The sequence below is a fragment of the Sorghum bicolor genome, chromosome 1, assembly GCF_000003195.3.
Source record: "Sorghum bicolor cultivar BTx623 chromosome 1, Sorghum_bicolor_NCBIv3, whole genome shotgun sequence".
NCBI lineage: Eukaryota > Viridiplantae > Streptophyta > Magnoliopsida > Poales > Poaceae > Sorghum > Sorghum bicolor.
The window spans coordinates 8,324,522-8,343,001 of NC_012870.2; the positions used below are offsets into that span (position 1 = coordinate 8,324,522).

The 18,480-nt window shown below is 45.0% G+C and overlaps 3 protein-coding genes and 1 pseudogene across 4 annotated transcripts; 2 read left to right on the forward strand and 2 right to left on the reverse strand.

The window, feature by feature from the left end:
- Nucleotides 2,160-4,828, forward strand: LOC110436805 (transcription factor bHLH18-like). Its single transcript, XM_021464316.1, has 5 exons — nucleotides 2,160-2,313; nucleotides 2,499-2,643; nucleotides 2,757-3,347; nucleotides 3,483-3,860; nucleotides 3,989-4,828. Exons 2-5 carry the CDS (start codon nucleotides 2,617-2,619, stop codon nucleotides 4,061-4,063), a joined length of 1,071 nt encoding a protein of 356 aa, XP_021319991.1. The 5' UTR covers nucleotides 2,160-2,313; nucleotides 2,499-2,616; the 3' UTR covers nucleotides 4,064-4,828.
- LOC8059975 lies at nucleotides 6,754-10,029 on the reverse strand (annotated as a pseudogene). The gene is made up of 12 exons (XR_002454657.1): nucleotides 9,695-10,029; nucleotides 9,503-9,584; nucleotides 9,335-9,425; nucleotides 9,209-9,238; nucleotides 8,990-9,102; nucleotides 8,832-8,904; nucleotides 8,608-8,728; nucleotides 8,405-8,522; nucleotides 7,958-8,097; nucleotides 7,818-7,875; nucleotides 7,607-7,677; nucleotides 6,754-7,516 (listed from the first exon to the last, which is right to left on the reverse strand). The product of XR_002454657.1 is annotated as a cyclin-dependent kinase C-2 (transcript).
- On the forward strand, nucleotides 11,126-15,607 carry LOC8060546 (tuliposide A-converting enzyme 1, chloroplastic). Its single transcript, XM_002463914.2, has 2 exons — nucleotides 11,126-11,964; nucleotides 15,526-15,607. The coding sequence occupies exons 1-2, from the start codon at nucleotides 11,143-11,145 to the stop codon at nucleotides 15,535-15,537; spliced, it is 834 nt and encodes a 277-aa protein (XP_002463959.2). The 5' UTR covers nucleotides 11,126-11,142; the 3' UTR covers nucleotides 15,538-15,607.
- LOC110431703 (lariat debranching enzyme) lies at nucleotides 12,565-16,722 on the reverse strand. Its single transcript, XM_021451074.1, has 10 exons — nucleotides 16,427-16,722; nucleotides 16,155-16,271; nucleotides 15,823-15,980; nucleotides 15,179-15,300; nucleotides 14,827-15,020; nucleotides 13,947-14,129; nucleotides 13,739-13,857; nucleotides 13,492-13,631; nucleotides 13,089-13,199; nucleotides 12,565-12,923 (listed from the first exon to the last, which is right to left on the reverse strand). The coding sequence occupies exons 1-10, from the start codon at nucleotides 16,430-16,432 to the stop codon at nucleotides 12,820-12,822; spliced, it is 1,254 nt and encodes a 417-aa protein (XP_021306749.1). The 5' UTR covers nucleotides 16,433-16,722; the 3' UTR covers nucleotides 12,565-12,819.

The window sequence follows — 18,480 nt, forward strand, 5'->3', positions numbered from 1 at the left end:
ATGGTTTGTTTCAGGGCTTGTTTGGCACAGCTCAACTTCACTAGTAAAGCTGTTTTTTTAGAAAATAGCTTCATGAGTGACTTTCTAGATGAAGCTGAGCTGTTTTGGAAAAAGTGTTTGGCAAAATAGCTTCACTAACTACTTCATGCATAGTTGAGAGAGAGAAATGAGGGAGAAGCTGCAATAAGCTACTTTTTTTCTAGCTTCATCCAACTTATGTCTTTGTGAGATGAGGAGAAAAACAGCTTCACCCATGAAGCTGTTTTGGAAATAAGTGTTTGGCAACCACTAAGAGTCATCAATAACAATTTACAGGATTTAGTTTAATTCAAATTAGTTCAACTGCACCGTACCACAAGGATGTGGCTGATATCGATCACACATAATCGGCGGGTGCAACCTAAAATAAAATTGTGTAGTTACTATACCTTGCTGTGGCCAAATCATAGTTTCAATCTTGTCACAAGGAAAAAATACATATATCATGCATTGTTTCAACTAGAGAGATCCACATTTTCTCACAATTTAGTCAAAGATGTGTGTGAAAACACATATCCCCACAAAGTGCCTATAAAACATGAAACTCCATTCACCAAACATGCAAGCGACGTACGTGTAAGTGGACCCCACCAGCAAAGAAATTAAATATAGGCCTTGTTTAGTTCACCCCAAAACCAAAAACTTTTCAAGATTATCTGTCACATTAAATCTTACGGCACATGCATAGAGTATTAAATATAGACGAAAACAAAAACTAATTGCACAATTTGTCTGTAAATCACGAGATGAATCTTTTGAGTCTAGTTAATCTATGATTGGATAATATTTAGCAAATAAAAATAAAAACACTACAATACTAAAATCTAAAAAATTTTCGGAACTAAACATGACCTAAAGCCTTTGGCCAACATGCATGTGGTAAATAAGTAATTATTCTCTCTCTCTAGCAGTTGTCCATGTACTCACTCTTACGGTCTTACCCAAAAGTTGGGAGCCGCATCATACTTTTCTCCAACAGTGTCCCTTTAAAATTTGCGCAACTCTCTCCGATCCTTCCCACGAAATGGCGCAACGACGACGCACCTAGCTATGGTTGGGAGTCCACCCCAGACCCAGACGACGCTGTGCGAATCTTGAAAATAAATCTTGAACAAATCTCGAGCAAATCTCTTGATTAATCCATCGTTAGATCATCATTTGATAATCCTTCTCTTGTCTAATACTCATAATGCTTCAACACTACTATACATACGTACTTTACTTTTAGCTAATGGCTGGCCCCCATGTGAGTTGGGCCCAAGTCATAATCCACCAAGGCATCTTTCCTGGCAAGCTATAAAGGCTGCTCTGGCAATAAAAATACACACACCCAGAGCATTAATTAATAATTTGCACAAATCATTTCCTCAAACAAAATTTGCACAAAACCATTAAATTGTTGCCTATCGATGGAGCGATATTGTTTATCCCCAGACTGTGCAGCTTTTAGCTCTGATGAGTGCTCTGCGTATAGTAGAGAAAAAACAATCGAGGTCGGTTTAAATGGTTGTCGTCTGTCGAGATATGACTGGAGGAGGTTGCTGACGAGAAAATATCTCCCAAAAGTCACAACGATCGAGTACCTCAAAAGAGAACCAACCTATAATTTACTTCTCGTTTCATGATCTCATCATACACTTTGCACTAGAAACATATCTGCAAATGAAGTTTAGTAGAACAATATATACGAACTAATCCATCACTGAATTATTACCACTTGACCTTGCATTGGGAGAAAATAAAACAACAGCGTAGCGTAGAAAAGGACAAATCAGTATTTGCTACGACGACTCAATGCCGATCGAATTGAAAGCAATAATCCCTCCGCTGACATCATCATGAGGTAATAACTTGATCAAATAAACATCACCTACTTGCCTGCCAGGATATGATGCTGTACAGTACAAGGCAGAGAGCCAGCGAGCAATAAACTATGCGTTCGTTCATACAAGTAGACCAAGAGGACGCCAATACTTTAGCCACCATTTGCACAGTTGAATCGCAGCTCAAAGCAACCAATATTATGCAATGCAAGCTAGGAAAGAGAGAGAGAGGAGGAAGAAGAAGAGGCCGAGTAGTCCGCATTCACACCCAACCCAGAGACGAGAGAGGCCGTATATATAAAAATAAATTAGTGTGGCCCAGCCCAGCCCAGCCCGAGAGGTTATATAAGGCGATGCGGCATGTCCCATTCCCCCATCTCCATTGGTGCAATTGCAAACGAAAGGGACCAGAGGACAGGCCCCTCTCCCTCTCTCTCCCCAATCTCCACAGGTTGGTGTTGGTCGCACTCCCTCCCTCACACACCGTCCCATGATGTCACACCACACATAGAGAATCAGATGCACTACTCTTCCTTGCATCTTGTGCAGTTTATTCAGTTTCACTGCACAATGCAGTGATGATCTCCTCTGCCTGTCTAACTCTTTTTTTATCTGTTTCATATGCTGTCTCTTCAGGACTTGTTGAGCTTTTAAGCAGCTAGTAGCCTAGAGCACTAGCAGTCCTTTTGGATTTTGGTTTGGAAACAAGGCGTCCCAGTCCCAAATCTCAAGCAAGCAAGCAAGCAATCTGCAGATGGCAACACAGTGGTTCTCCAACATGGTGAGTCTGCCGTGTCCGTTACTGGTGGAAAGTCTGCAGTTTCATCTGCAGATGGCAGCAGCTTCATCTATGGCTGAATATATGCCTGATGCTTTCTTGGCGGGCGCGTGTAGGTGATGGACGAGCCGAGCTTCTTCCACCAGTGGCAGTCGGACGCGCTGCTAGAGCAGTACACGGAGCAGCAGATCGCGGTGGCGTTCGGGCAGGGGGAGGTGGACCACGCCGTGGCGGCGGCGCTGTCGACGATGCCGCAGCAGCAGCAGCAGCAGCAACCCGCGGTGGCGGCCGAGCACCGCCCGCGCAAGGCGGCCAAGGTCAACACCAGCTGGGACTCGTGCATCACGGAGCAGGGCTCCCCCGCGGACTCCTCCTCGCCGACCATCCTCTCCTTCGGCGGCCACGCCGCGGCCGCGTTCGCCAAGCCGGAGCCGCACCCGCACCAGGCGCCCAGCGCCGCCGCGTACTACGGCGCCGCGGCGGCGGCCGCCAAGGCGCCGAAGCAGGAGGTGCTGGACGCCGCCGCGCTGCCGTTCCCGGCTAAGCGTTCCTACGACGACATGGCCGAGGCCGCCAATAAGGCGCCGGCCGCCACCACACGCCCGGCGTCGCAGAACCAGGACCACATCTTGGCCGAGCGGAAGCGCCGCGAGAAGCTCAGCCAGCGCTTCATCGCCCTCTCCAAGATCGTCCCTGGCCTCAAGAAGGTAGGATTAGAATAGATAGGCACGCCCAAAAACCAAATCCATGGCGACATGCCGCCGTCGCCGAGAGCGCGCGACTAGCCAGCCAGCCCCAGCCAGTTCCGGTCAACTAACTGATTTGACTGCTCTCGCTCGCAGATGGACAAGGCATCAGTGCTCGGCGACGCGATCAAGTACGTGAAGCAGCTGCAGGACCAGGTGAAGGGGCTGGAGGACGAGGCCCGGCGGAGGCCGGTCGAGGCGGCGGTGCTGGTCAAGAAGTCCCAGCTGTCCGCCGACGACGACGAGGGCTCCTCCTGCGACGAGAACTTCGTGGGCACCGACGCTTCCGGCACGCTGCCGGAGATCGAGGCCCGGGTGTCGGACCGCACGGTGCTGGTCAGGATCCACTGCGAGAATCGCAAGGGGGTGCTCATCGCCGCGCTTTCCGAGATCGAGCGCCTCGGACTCTCCATCATGAACACCAATGTGCTCCCCTTCACCACCTCCTCCCTCGACATCACCATCATGGCCATGGTGAGTCAGCTCGACCAACAACTCTCTCTCTCTGTCTGCCATGCATGATACCTTCTTCATCAGTACACACTTAATCATTCATCATGTGAAGTGAAGCTAATCCATCGATCTGGCGATTTTTCCCGCAGGCTGGTGATGACTTCTGCTTGTCTGTCAAGGATATTGTCAAGAAGCTAAATCAAGCGTTCAAATCATCCTTCTGATGGGTTTAGCTTCTGACCAAGCTTAATCTAGGCCAACTTTTTCCCATCAGCCTTAAGGATTTGAGGCTAATGGTTAGGTTATCAGGTTATTCCTTGCCTTGCTTCCGAAGAGAGTTGCTTGCAGTCCCCAACAGAGCCCCCCCAAAGATAGCCATTTCCACTGGTTTTTGCTGCATGGGTGCAGAGATTATTACCTAGTTGCCTACCAACCTATTTTCTCTCCCTCCAATTTTTTACATGGTTTGATCTTGTCACTCCATGTTTTTGGGAGGGAGCAGATTGTAAAAAAAAAACAAAAAAAGAAGAGACCAACCTTTTTCTAGGGCTTTGCTATGTAGGTCGGGGAGTTTGACTTTTACAAACCTAATTTTCTTTCTCCCCTTTGCCAGTATGTTGCCCTTTCACCTTGTTTTTCCACGAGAGGATTGTGTTTCTCAAACACAAACACCTACCTTTGCCGTCCTCTCAATCTCGATCACACTGCTCCCAGAAAAGCTTCAATTGTGGAGAAAATGGCGCCATCTTTTTTTCAGCTCTGAGGGGGACTTTGCAAGCCTTGATTTGGAAGTACTGTAGGGATGCCACTTGCTTTGTTTTTTTGAGGGTCCTACAAGTTGGCCGCACTTGATGGGCCCTTTGCTTATAGTTTTCACATGTGAGTTTTGTTGTCACAGGATCAAGGTGTAGTTGTTGTGCTCTCTTGTTTACTCTCATACAAGCATAAAAATAAATAAATAAATAAATGTGCTCGTTTGTTACCTTTCATGGCTTTCAATTCTTGGTCACATGTCTTTTCAGCTTGCCAAAGATCTGTCTTTTCTTAATGGTGAGAAACTACACAGATTGTTCATGGACCGCGATTGTAATTGTTCTTTACATATATCTCTGCCGGAGTCGAATTATCCTAATCACTCCACAGACTAATATAATATAAATCAAATTGTAAAGCCAATGTTTCAGAAATTGTCCAAAAATAACAGTGAGAATAAATTTCAAGTGTACCGAAAAATGGTCGTGTGACCTACTATTTGTTAAAACTTATACATCCTTAATTTCTAAAACATTGTAGAATTGTTTTTTTGGAATTATGAATCCACTATTCTTAGCTCTTACTCCTATAACCCATCCCCTAGTTCTCTATGACTGTATAATATGTTGGGAACTTGAAACCTGACATCTTCAGCATGGCAACATGACGTCCAAATTTCCGTGTGAACTCCCTCGTAGTTGCAGCTATGAGGAAATAATACTAATAGTGCAATCGTAGTTTCTTTTGTGTCACAGCACATCACACCAAAGTGCCTTGACAACTAAGTTCCATTAGTCAACCGAAGCCTACCTTGCTCTGGTTGGCACAATAAAGACTTGTTTGTTAGCCAAAGCATCTGATCTCCTCCCACTCCATGGATTTTTCTAACCCACAATTGCATCCACGACTATTCCCATCAAATGGGGGGCTATTCCCCATCAATTAGGGGCTCTCTACTAATCCCTGCATATAATTTTTTGTCTGCTTGTGAGATTTTAGATGCATGATTGAGGTGGTAGCGAGATCCAAATCTTCTCAGGCCAATGAGTGTGAAGCGATCTGACTGATAGCTTGCTCTAGAATCTCTTATGCAGTAGGTTACTATTGATTACTTGTAACTGTCCCCCTCAAACCACATCACTGATTGCGATGCTGTCCCCTGTGAATTGGCTGCTCAACCAATTGCAACTAAGTCTCTGATTATATGGCCGGTGGCAGCATAGTTTTTGCTGCAGAAAAGTTGCAAATATGTGAAAACTCGAACGGTTATATAGTTTGCTGTCAAAACTGAAAGAAATAGCGCAATCATGCTAGCTTCTCCCTGGTCAGAGAAAGATTTTGTGGGAGGCGACCGGAGAGGCCAAAAGGCCGGGTAGTCCAGTAAGGTGATTGCGCGTGGCGTGACCGGGCGTTGGCAACGTCGTTCGTTGAGGCGCAGGCAAAAGCAATCAGAACGCTCCAAGAACGGCGACAGGGTGTTTTCAGACGTAGAGTTGGTTGCAGGTTTAGTTTTCAGTATAAGACATGGTCAAACTTCAAAGTGACTTGTTGTATATCTTGTGATCCGCTGCAGCAACGTATTTGGTGAAGTGTATTCATATATGTTACAAAGAGGTCACCTAACATGATTATGACGAACAGTTTGTACAGGCATATCAAAACACATGTTTTAAGCTTCATAATGTGATTGAAGCAAAAGTGATCTCGAACTGAAAGCATACTATTATTGTGTATAAGTAGGTTTTGTGATAAGGAAAAAAAAACTATGCTAAGTGAGAAAGTTAGAAGCTCAAGTGTTTGTTGGTGGAGTTTGTGGACATGTGAGTCCCTTGTGTAAGAGGCTGGGCGCGGTAAACTTCTGAATGGCACCGGGAGTGATAACAAACTGCAACTGAAGTTGTAAACTTCTGAATGGCACCGGGAGTGATAACAAATTGTAACTGAGTTCTTGGATCATCTGCTATTTTACTAGTTACAGATGTGATAAGTATTGGAGTGATATTAAAACTGTAGACGACCATAACAAATTTGTTTCATTTCTGAAATCCAGGCTTCTTCCATTCATCCCCAATTCCAAGTTTGCGCACGGCAAGAATATGAGAGAAGCTACATTAAGTAGCATTTTGTTTTGGCAAAGGATATGCAAGCATGAAAATGGGGCTACTAGCAAACTCTGCTATATCTCTATGCCATCCTTCCAGTAAGTGAATCAATGGTTTCAAGTACTAAAAATATCTCGATCATAATCTTACATCTGGAGTCATATACAGCACTTTTGAGATATATCTGGACTGTATTACAGTACTAATCATGACATACACCTTACAACATGCTTAAACTGCAGAGGTTCTGCAGATACATACATCTCAATGGCATGATACTGCCTGCCATATTATTGCCAGTTCCCATACTGTTGCTGATTGCGGGAGCCACCTTGAGCGTAGTTTGGTCCTCGACCTGGACCGGACGCACCGTATGGGCCACCCTGTTGGTAGTTTGGCCCGCTAGCTCCATAGCCACTGGCACCACTGCCCCGCGGACCAGCTGCTCCACCCATTCCACCACCAGGGTAAGGAGGTCCTCGCCCTTGCTGGGGATACGGGCCACTGCCATAGCCACCACCCTGCCCTCCACGGTTTGGATTGTAGCCTCCCCCTTGATTCCCACCCTGAGGATACCGGCTAGGGCCTCCTGGTCCTCGGGGCTTTGCATAGTGATGGCCTGGGCCAGCTGCCACAGGAGGCACATTGTGCATGCCAGGTCTGATTTGAGGATGTGCTTGGCCAGGCTGCTGGATTGGAGGCAAACGAGAATGTGGTGGAGGATGATTAAGTTTTTGACGCTTTGCAGCTTCCTCTGCTTGCCTCTGTTGCTGACGCTTTTTCTTAGTCTGGAATTCATGTGATGCCTCATACTTGGGCAAGCTGCATAAGCAAACAATTAGAAGTTAATTGGGGGAAAACGAAAGAAAGGACATATGTGGCAATGTAACAAGAAATGTCATTTGATTGCACCTTTTTGGATCGCATGGTAAAGGATCAGTCCAGAAATATTCCGCATCAAGTGCATCTTTTGCTGATATCCTCTGAATAATTAAAAAGGTGAAATTTGTTGAGGCGTGAAAATCAGATCTAAATGGTATTTGCAGACAACATATAGCACCCAAAAAATGTCAAACGATTAAACAAATAAAACTTTGTGTAAAATTCACACAATGTACCATACCTGCAATGGATCTAAAGTCAACATCTTCTCTAACAGTTCCAGCGCATGCCGATCAAAACTACAATTATATAGAAGGATGAGCAAACAATCAGGCGACTTAGAAGCCATATTGGTGCAAATATATGTCATGTATCACTCACTGTTTAAAGAATTCTTTAACTCGTCTCTTTAATTGCCGGGGAGGCTTGAAGTTGTTGTACCATGGCATTTTTGTGACACCAGGCCAGATTTGGTCATCAGGGGTACCACAAAGCTCGAAGATCTTAGTTAGCTGCTCTGGCTGCAAGAATAGCAAAACATCAGAAGGAGATGCGTTTATAAGTTACTAGAATCAAGGCCATGATGGAAAACTATGCCACAAGACCACTAAAGATCTGAAGTATAATATATATTGATCAGCGTATGATCAAGGCTTTGGCTGATCATTGCATGAATGAAACAGCATACATAACCTAATAGCTGGCAGTTTATTTAACCAAGGCATGATACAAAAGGGCTCAAGTAAAATTGTGGGCTCACAGATTTGGTAAGTGGCAATACTGAAAAAACGGGAAACTAACACGCGAAGGCCTGAAAAAAAAGTCTACCTCATTCTTTCCAGGCAATATTGGCTTCCCATTGAGAAGTTCTGCAAAAATACAGCCCACTGACCACATGTCAACGGCTGGACCGTACTTTGTGCTTCCAAGTAGCAACTCTGGAGGTCTGCAGCCACAATCCAGGAAGACAATAAGAAGCTTGCGATAACAACTGTAAATACGATAACAAAACATGTGAAAATAGACAATACCTATACCACAAAGTGATCACACGGTTAGTAAGGTTTCCATTGTGATCACTCGAGAATGATCTTGCAAGGCCGAAATCAGCAAGCTTCAAGTTACCCTCATTGTCTATCAAGAGGTTAGATCCTACAAACAAAGTATCGAATACAATATGTTAGCTCAACAAGATACCAATAATAGGAGTAAGGAAAAACAAGAAAAACCCAGCAGAGATGTGTGCAGCTAAGACCTTTGATATCTCGATGCAGAACTTGGTTGACATGACAATAGTGCAGGCCTGTAAGCAGCTGCCTCATGTAACACTGGAACAAGGCATTTCATCAGGGATAAAGCCATGACACATCCAAAGCAAAGCACAGCCAGTTACTTGGATAGGTGGTTATATACCTTAATCTGTGGCACAGTGAACCGCATTCCTGGCCGATCAGCAAGCCCGGTGAGGTCATGGTCCATATACTCGAAAACCATGTAAATGCTCCCCTTGTACTTGTTGCCGTCAACTAATTCAAAAACACAACAATTTTGCAACCATTACTACTGCTCTAACTTAACCAAAAAAAAAACCAAAGCAGTGGAACTCAATCACAAGAACAGAGCTCGCCATACTTGGCTTCCCTTGCTCATCCCGCTCTGGACCTGCAACAATTCCCCCCAATCCAATCATCAGCCTAGAGGACAAAAGGCCAGTAGGCATACACATGTCTAATTCATTTTACTTGTGGTTGTAATCACCTGGGGAGGTGACGATCTCCTTGAGCTTGATAACGTTCTGGTGGTGAAGCTTCTTCAGGATCTTGATCTCGCGTATGGCGGTGATCGGGAACTGCGACGACACAACCAGGTCAGAGCCGAACAACGAAGGCGCGAGAGGAAGTAGTGGGGAGAACAGAACAGACTCACCCCTTCGCGCTCGTTGTCCATGCGGATCTTCTTGAGCGCGACGATCTCGTTGGTGCCCGTCTCCTTCGCCATGTACACTTGCCTGCCGGCGGCGGGCGCGGAGAAAAGCGAATCGAGGAATTAGGCGAGTAGACAGGTAGAGTAATCACCAGATCGATTAGGGCGGATGGGATGGGAGAGGCGGGGGGTTACCCGTAGGTGCCCTCGCCGATCTGCTCCAGCTTCTCGAAGCAGTCGACGCTTCGGGAGCCCCATGACGGGGCCTCGTCGAGGTTGAGCTGGCCAGGGGCCGCCACCGCCATAGCCGCCGGAACCAGAGGGAGACGACGCGACGCGAGGCGACAACCCTCCTTTCGAATCGGGTCAGGTCGGGTTGGGCTCTCGACTGGGTGTGTGGTGCGCGGCGGCTGGGCGGGTCCGGTTCGCGTGGGCCGCGGCGGGTGTGGGGTGGGCTGCGGCGGGGGCGAGGCTGGATAGTGGCGGGGACCAGGCGTCGGCAACGTCGTTAGTCGAGGGCTTGAGGGCTGAGGCGGTGGGAAAAAGCAAACAGAAACGAGAACGCTCGAGCCTCCCAGAACGGCAACAGGGTGTTTTCACTTTGAGAAGTAGGACTTGTTTAGAGCATCTCCAACCGTTTTGCAAATAAGCTTTGCATTCATGTATTTGCAAAAAAGTCTTAAAAACACTTATCCAACGGTTTGGCATTTAGACTTTGCAATTTTGTTAACTTGGCAAAAAGAGAGGAAGGATTGGCATATATGCCAAACCTGTTCACACTTGGCATTGGAAAATTGGCGCGAAGTGATTAATGCCAAACCATTGGAGATTGCCTCTTTTCACCTTTGCCATATTTTTTTAAGACTTGGCAAACTCCCTCATTTGCCAAACCAATTATGCAAAACGGTTGGGGATGCTCTTAGATGCCAAATTTTTTTAGATTTTGCTACTATAGCATTTTTGTTTATTTGTGATAAATATTATCTAATCATAAACTAACTAGAGTCAAAAGATTCGTTTCGTGATTTATAGGCAAACTGTGTAATTAGTTTTTGTTTTTGTCTATATTTAATGTTTCATGCATGTACCGCAAGATTCGATGTGACGGGAAATCTTGAAATTTTTTTGTTTTTTTTGGGTGAACTAAACAAGGCTGTAGATTTTTTTAGAATTGTATAGGACAACGCCGACATCACCACAGGTACATAACACGCACGTAGATTCATCCCTATAAGCACATGTACATAGACCTCATTCGTATGGACACCACCAAAGAATGGAGATAGCAGATTTCGAAACTTACAAAGTTACCACAGGCGTCTCGAAGACACCATGTCGTCGACAAGAACATCGCTACCACTGAAAAGTATAGCGTCGATAAAATCCTAAAATAAATTTAGAAAAATAAAAGCACTCGTGTTAAACCAAGACTTGAACTCAGATGAACAGATTCTACCAAAAAACACCTTTCAAATGTGGAAAAAGTCTACTTACCCTTCTGAAGTATTGACATATGTTTAATCTAGGCCTCCAACTACAAAATCAGATAACCTACACTCTAAAATTTAGAAAACAGGGCAACGAACCCCTGGGGCGGTTTTGGAGAGCAGTTTTGGTGACGTGGCAGCCAGCGTGTCAGCGGTATGTCGTTCAGGTGTGGTGGAGGTGGCTGGCAGATGGGTTACGTCAGGCAACCCCCCTCCGCATCCTCCCATGTTTCTCTCCCCTGTAGCTCAACGTTCGCGGCGCTGACCGGCGGGGAGGACTTCCGCTGCCCAGCATGGGCGGCGCTGCGGTGGGCGGTGACGCTCGGCGACGGCGAGGACCCGTGGCGGCTGGAGCACGTCGTCCTGTCCCGCGTCTTCCTGGTGGGCTGCGGCGTCGGCGCCAAACATCGCGCACAACACGGCCGTGCGAGCCTCCGCCGCCGGCGCGCTCTCCGACGGCGTCACCATCCGCAAGCTTGCCTTGGTGCACCCCTACCTCACGGCAGCAAGGCTGTGGGCGGCGAGATGGCATTCGGCCCCGAGATCCGGCCGTTCATGGACCGGACCTGGGGGTTCGTGGTCTCGGAGACGGTAGGGCTGGACGACCCGCACATGAACCCGTTTGTGGATGACGCCGCGTGCAAGACCTCCGCCGAGATCCCCTGCGACCGCGTGCTGGTGTGCGTGGCCGAGAACGACTTCCTGCTCAAGGAGCGCGCGCTGTGGTACCACCGGGAGATCAAGGCGAGCGGGTACGCCGGCGAGGTTGAGCTGTTCAAGGCCAGCGGGTGCATTGGGGGCACAACCCACCGAGGGTCGACGACGCGGCGGGCACCGGGGGGTACGCGGCGGTGGCATTGGCGGAGACCGGCGTCTACGGCCTGCGCACCAATTTCACCACCCCATGCTTCGGCGACGTCGTCGCCCATTCGCCGGCCGGCCTCGCCCACGCCCAGTTCCTCGACGTGCGCGCGCACGGTAAGGCCTTCTGCGGCCTTAAGCTGGGTTGCCTGGCATATGTGTGACCCACCTGCCAACCACCTCCACCACACCTGGACGGCATACTGCTGACACGTTGGCTGCCACGTCACCAAAACCGCCCTAGGGCGTTCGTTGTCCTGTTTTCCAAATTTTAGAGCGTAGGTTACCTGGTTTTGTAGTTGAGGGCCTAGGTTAGACACTGATCAATACTTCAAGGAGGTACTTTTTCCTTTGAAATGTGGATTTGTTTTCACCTGTATCAGGTGTAACCACAGATTTGGTGAGAACGTTTCAGCTTAGCACATCATGCTTTATTTTCATCCAGCCTACTGTCATAATAAAGCATGATGTGCTAAGACAGTAGACTGGATAAAAATAAGTGGATAGAGATATCGTGGGAAACAAATGTACCTTTGGAATGAGACAAGTATAAATAAAAAGTGGTTTGCGTATTCATCATTCATAACAAGTCTTCAACAAGTCTTCTTTAGAAATGAAAAGTTACTAGCTAGGTCTAGTAGTTACGCACACAGGTTCCAAATATATGTTTTATATAGCTGATCTCTACTTTGCTAGTAGATGCTAGTTTTGTTAACATTTTCCACCAAATGCATCTAGTGATTAATAGTACTTGGTTGAAAAATCAGTATGAACTCGACACGAATGAGAGTTGGCATTGTGATCAACTGATCACCCTGTAATTCCACAAACGTTCTCTCACAAACAAGCAGCTATGACAATACAATCTAGTACATGTAGTTCCTCGTCTACCCTTTTTTGAAAAACTGGCTCCTCGTCTAGTCTGAAACCAACATTATAGGTGCAATGGTACTTGTCCAACAGCGTTGTCCTTCATTCATCATCTTCTAAAGCATCTTCATCTTCATCTGGTAGCTCTATATCTTCATCATCTAGTGTGTTTCCGGGCTGAGAGCTTGACTCATTTCTACCAAACCCTGTAGATCAAAAGTTGAGAAACCATAAATTATATAAAAAAAATCTAGAAGAACAAGTGGTATCAGCTGCCTACAGAGGAAAGTAGTTCTCCTCTTTACATATGTATGAAATAAAGTGCTTAAATATAAACAGAAATGATATTAAACCAATCACAAGAGACATACCCTCCGAGTTAGATTTTTTTAGATAATGACCCTCAGAGTTAGATGAGTCCAGCAGATATGGGAGTTCCAGAAGCTGAAGAAAAGACTCAGTTTGTGGGTTCCTGCAGCAAACTGTGTATAACAGATACGAAATGTGAAATGCTAAGTCAGAACTTTGGTAAGAAAGGAAATCGATTCAAACTTTAGCCCAAGTATGGTCTTGAGAAATTAAAGTTAACATCCAGATGGAAATAAGAAATGATCAGAATCACAACTATCTTTTCCTAGTTTTGATTCCTGATAAAAAAAAAAGTCATTGGGTTTAAAGGAAATGTCAACACCAAACTTAAAGAACTGAACAATATGTAGCCCAATAAAAGCTATAAGTAGCTGATTAAGTTCACAAGTGAATATTCAAACTTACCTGTTGTGGAGTGTTTAGATATTGTATTGGAAGGATTGAAAGATGGTGCAGTCTGGACAAAATCAAAAGGCTTAGCTCCTCTAGTATTCAACTTGCTCCTGACCCATTGCCGGTCTTCTTGAGTGTCAAGCTGTTCATCCCTTTTAAGTAAAAAATTGAACATCTCCAGATTTAGCAATGGCTAAACTTTTCAGAGCATGGACTATCTGCTAAACTGCTAATGAATAAAGATATTATATGCACCAACCGCATAGTAAATCGTGTCCGTGCTAAGGGGAAAACACTGTTGAACTTTCGTGTTATTGCAAGCCATTCTTCATCATACTGGATTTCATATGGTCCTGGATTGGATGGAATGTCTATAACCTAAAATGAAATGGATAACTTCAGAAACAAACATGTACTAAAATTTCTATTTATAACGATGGAAAGTATCCCGAAAGAAATGAGAGCACCTGCAAAAAATTGCGCCCAGGAATGCACTTATCAAGTGCAAGAAACTTCGTCGTAGGTCCATTCTTTCCATGCTGGATGATAGCAGGGAACTTACAGTGAAGGTGCCCCGAAAACCAGTATGGCGGTTTTAGTTTGTTCAGTAATTCAGCTGCAGGTTTGCTGCCTAGTGTTCTGTTGTTAACCTGGAAAAGCATTGATTATAGTATGACATTTGCATTCCAGAAAATATATGAATATGAGTTACAGAAGAATGAAAGATGTTTGTTGTAAGAAATTAAATTCACTCAAACTGTCAAACACGGTGCAGGTGCCAAACTAAAACATGGAAATCTGAGGACATTAACCCTACAGGCTACAGACCTACACAATGGTCATCAACTCATCATTACATACAGAATAAAAGCAGACGACAAAGTTGGATCCAAAAGAGGTGCACAATTTCAAAGCACAGCAAGACCAAGAGCATTCATAGGTGGAGGGATAGATTAGATAGTTGGCCCTGGTAAAAAAAAAGGCAATACTCGAGAATCTGAAGGGAACCCGTAGCAAAGGAAGTCAAGACCCAAGAGTCTGAAGAAAACAATGGATAAGTTGGCCAGGTTTCACCTAAGTCTTAGCAAGATTTATTATTCAGACCAATACATATTCTAGAACTAACAGGGTTCTGATCTTGTGATATTAAAAAGAGATGCATTGTTGCCTGTGAAAACTGTGACACCAGTTGTTAATGTCACTTGTTTGGTCAAGCTCTAAATGACTCAGGCTAGCACACTAAAATTGAATCTGTCACAAGACATTTTGATGAAGCATATGGTATAGGGGAAACAATGACGCATTAAGCTTTAAAATAAGCCAATCTAATAAGCCAGTGGGCATTACCTCTTCTTCAAAGTGCTTCTTCACACTAATGAGCTTCTGCCAGTTTCCATACTCAGTAATGCCCAGAGGCCAATCATGTGACAAGAATATATCTAGCGGCTCCTTCAAATGCATGAGCTTGAGAACATCATAATGCCTTACATGGTACACAGACCGTATAGTATCTTCATTGTATGGAGGCCTCTCGTAGTGCCCTGCATATGTAGCAATAAGCTTGGGTTCCTCGATGCACAAAAAGTTACAGTTAGATCATTTTTCATTAGTTTTCTGCCCTTATATGATAGTACCCTCTAGATGCAAGGTTAAAAAATAGCAAATCCAAGTATCACAAGTAAAACAAAAACAGACTTGCCTAAATGATAACGGTATTTGTTATATATTCCTGACAGTCCACCAATTCGTATGTTTCCAAATTTAACAACACCAGCAAACCCCAAAAAGTATATGTTAGGTGCTGCCCATCCTCCATAGTACCTGATAAATAGTCATTACATTTTCTAATGAGCAAAAAAAAATGCATCAACTATAGATAAAGTATTGAAAGATTGTACTCAAAGTACACTGTTAATCTCCTTGCTAATGATTTTTAACTGGGGTGTAAGTTACGATTAAGTCTGAATCTTGAAACAACTTCATTCAAGAGTGGGATCTATTCGTTCACATGCCTTTGTTTTTATGTGCTCCATATACTGACTACAGATACCATGGTAACCTGAACTGGTGGACTACAGAGGTGACAACTGAATATCATAATTCCTACAACAGTAGTTACTTAGGCTCTGTTTGGATCCATTAGTGCTAATTGTTAGCTGGTAGGAGAGGGAAACAGACCCTTAGTTATGCACTTATGCTACAAAAAGGTTCATGTACGAAATTCAGTTTTCACAAATTATGACCACAAATTCCAGCTAGTCGTAAACAAACATCAACTTGAGGATATGTTAAAAACCTAGGGGCAAAGGGAAACCACAAATTATAGAAATTACGAAGACTCACAATTCCCACAGATAATTGGATGCTTCATGGTTTCCACCGATAAAGATGGTTGGGTACGGAGCAACTGCTTCTCCTGAGTAGTACTTCCAAAATGAGTTCATGGCACGAAACTTTTGTGGGACGTTAACACACTGTAAATCGTTCTCATTCCTAACAGCCTGGAAGAATAATGCAACGTCAGAAGTGAGATATATTACATCTAGTAGAGAACTACTAAGAAACATCTACAAATACCAGTTGTTCTCTCACATTTCCCAACCATGCGAACGAACCTTAGTTCAAACGGATCTCCACAGAACAGCTCAACAATCGAGAGGGGATGCGAAGCATACCTGGAAATCGCCACAGCAGAGAAGAAGGTCAATCTTGACGCCCTCGGCCTCCTCGAGCTTTCGCAACGTGTCGTAGACTATGTCCAGCTCCCCGTGCATGCACCCCTCCACCGCGATCTGCACGGAAGCACCCGGCGAGGCATTACGTCGAACACCTGGCGCCCGAGGGCAAGACCAACAGCATCCGAACCGCGAGTTCGGAGCGGCAAGCGCCGCAGGAGAACGCACGAGGGGGAATCGAACGGCAGGGAGGAAGCACAAGCGTCTCTTACCTTCATGGCGCCGGGAGTTGGAGCTGGAGGAAGAAAGCCGGCGAGCAGTGGATGGAGTGCCGGAACAAGTAGCCGGGGAGGCGCAAGAAGGCTGCGGCGCAGGACTTCCTCGGCAGTCGGCTCGACTTCCGCCCCCTCAGGGAGGCGTGAGTGGCGGCGTGGCGCAGGAGCGCTGCAGCGGCGCGAGCCGCGACTTCCTACAGCGTCGCGACTTCTGCGACGCGGCGCGTGAAGCTCCGCTTGCAGGCTTGCAGCGGCCAGCCTGAGGGAGATGACGTAAAGGAAACTTTTTAGCCGTCGGCGGATGGTGTTTCAACGCTGGATATAGGCCGCACGTTATGCTGTGACTTACTGAAGGAAAGCGAGTTATAGATGGCAACGACCACATTACCGGCGGCTGAGAGCTATATAGACCCGCACTCACGGTTGAATTCCAAATTTGTACCTGCACTCGCAACCTGCCATGGATATAAGAATATATGCATAGATTATACTAGCAAAAGTGTCCGTGCGTTGCAACGGGATCGTTGTCGATCTTTAACTTTTGTATGTCTCATTGTCTATATTTAGCGGTGGTGGCCTTGACCTTATTGTACGATGGGCAGAGACAACCATCCTTGAAATGTAGACACTTTCTTTCTTAAAAATCATATCGTAATCTAAGTAGATCTCTCTTCTCTAAGTATTCTAAATAAGAATCTAAGTATAAAATGATAAGATAAATGTAAAAGAGTTGATGAGCTCCTTGAATTTAGATCTAAAAAGAGTAGACAAACATGCCTTGTATTTGGATTGAAAAAGCACTTGTGGTTAGTTAGTTATAATACAAGACAAATTATTGGGCACAAAAAGATACTACGATCGTAAGCCATGATAATAGACATATATACACTTGTTTTTTTTCAAAAGACAAAATAACCATTAGTTAAGTTCTTAATAATATATGATGTATCTGAAGTATTTCTAGCTATTAGTCTATGTAATATATGTATGCTCCGCCATTCGCCACCACATATAAATATCTATTTAGATAAAAATATTTAGAAAAATGATATATGTATACTTTATGAAAGTATTTTTTAAGATAAAATCTATTTATATATTTTTTATATTTGCGAACTCAACAATTTAAAATATATATACACCATAGAGTAAATTGCACGGCCGGTCCTTAAAGTATTACGTAGTTTTCATCTAGTCCCCAAACTATGAAATTGCACGTCTGACTCCCTAATGTATTTAAGTGATCTCATCTAGGTCCCCAAACTACAAAATCACACATCTGACTCCCTAATGTATTTAAGTGATCTCATCTAGATCCAAAATACACATAAGGAGGGTTAGAAACTGACATGATCATCCATATGGATATGATTTAAGCACATGACCTCTGATTTAATCCAACATGTGCAGCCGCTGGCTCGCCCCTGCTCACCATCACAGCGCCCGCGGCATACGACCTGGTCATGTAGGCGGCAATGGCGGCCGGTTACACGAGAGCGTAACAACGGATGACCACAGACCAACCCCTCCCCTCCATGTCTACCTCACCCCGCTCGACAGCGTAACTGGCCGCCATTGCCACCTACATGACCAGGTCGTATGCCGCGAGCTCTGTGATGGTGAGCAGGGCGAGTCGGCGGCAGCACATGTAGGCTTAAATCAGAGGTCATGTGCTTAAATCATATCTATGTGGATGACCATGTCAGTTTCTAATCCTCCTTATGTGTATTTTGGACCTAGATAAGATTACTTAAATACATTAGAGAGTTAGACGTGCGATTTCATAGTTTGGGGACCTAGATGAGATCACTTAAATACATTAGGGAGTCAGACGTGCGATTTCATAGTTTGAGGACCTAGATAAAAACCACGTAATACTTTAAGGACCGGTTGTGCAAATTTACTATATACATCACGTACATACGGTAAGATAGATGCGCGGTGCATATCTTTTTTGTTATTCCGTTTCTTATGAAAAAAAGTTGATCCAACTATCATATCACCAGCAGGCCCAAGGCACGGTTGGGGGTTGAGACAAAAACTAATTTGGG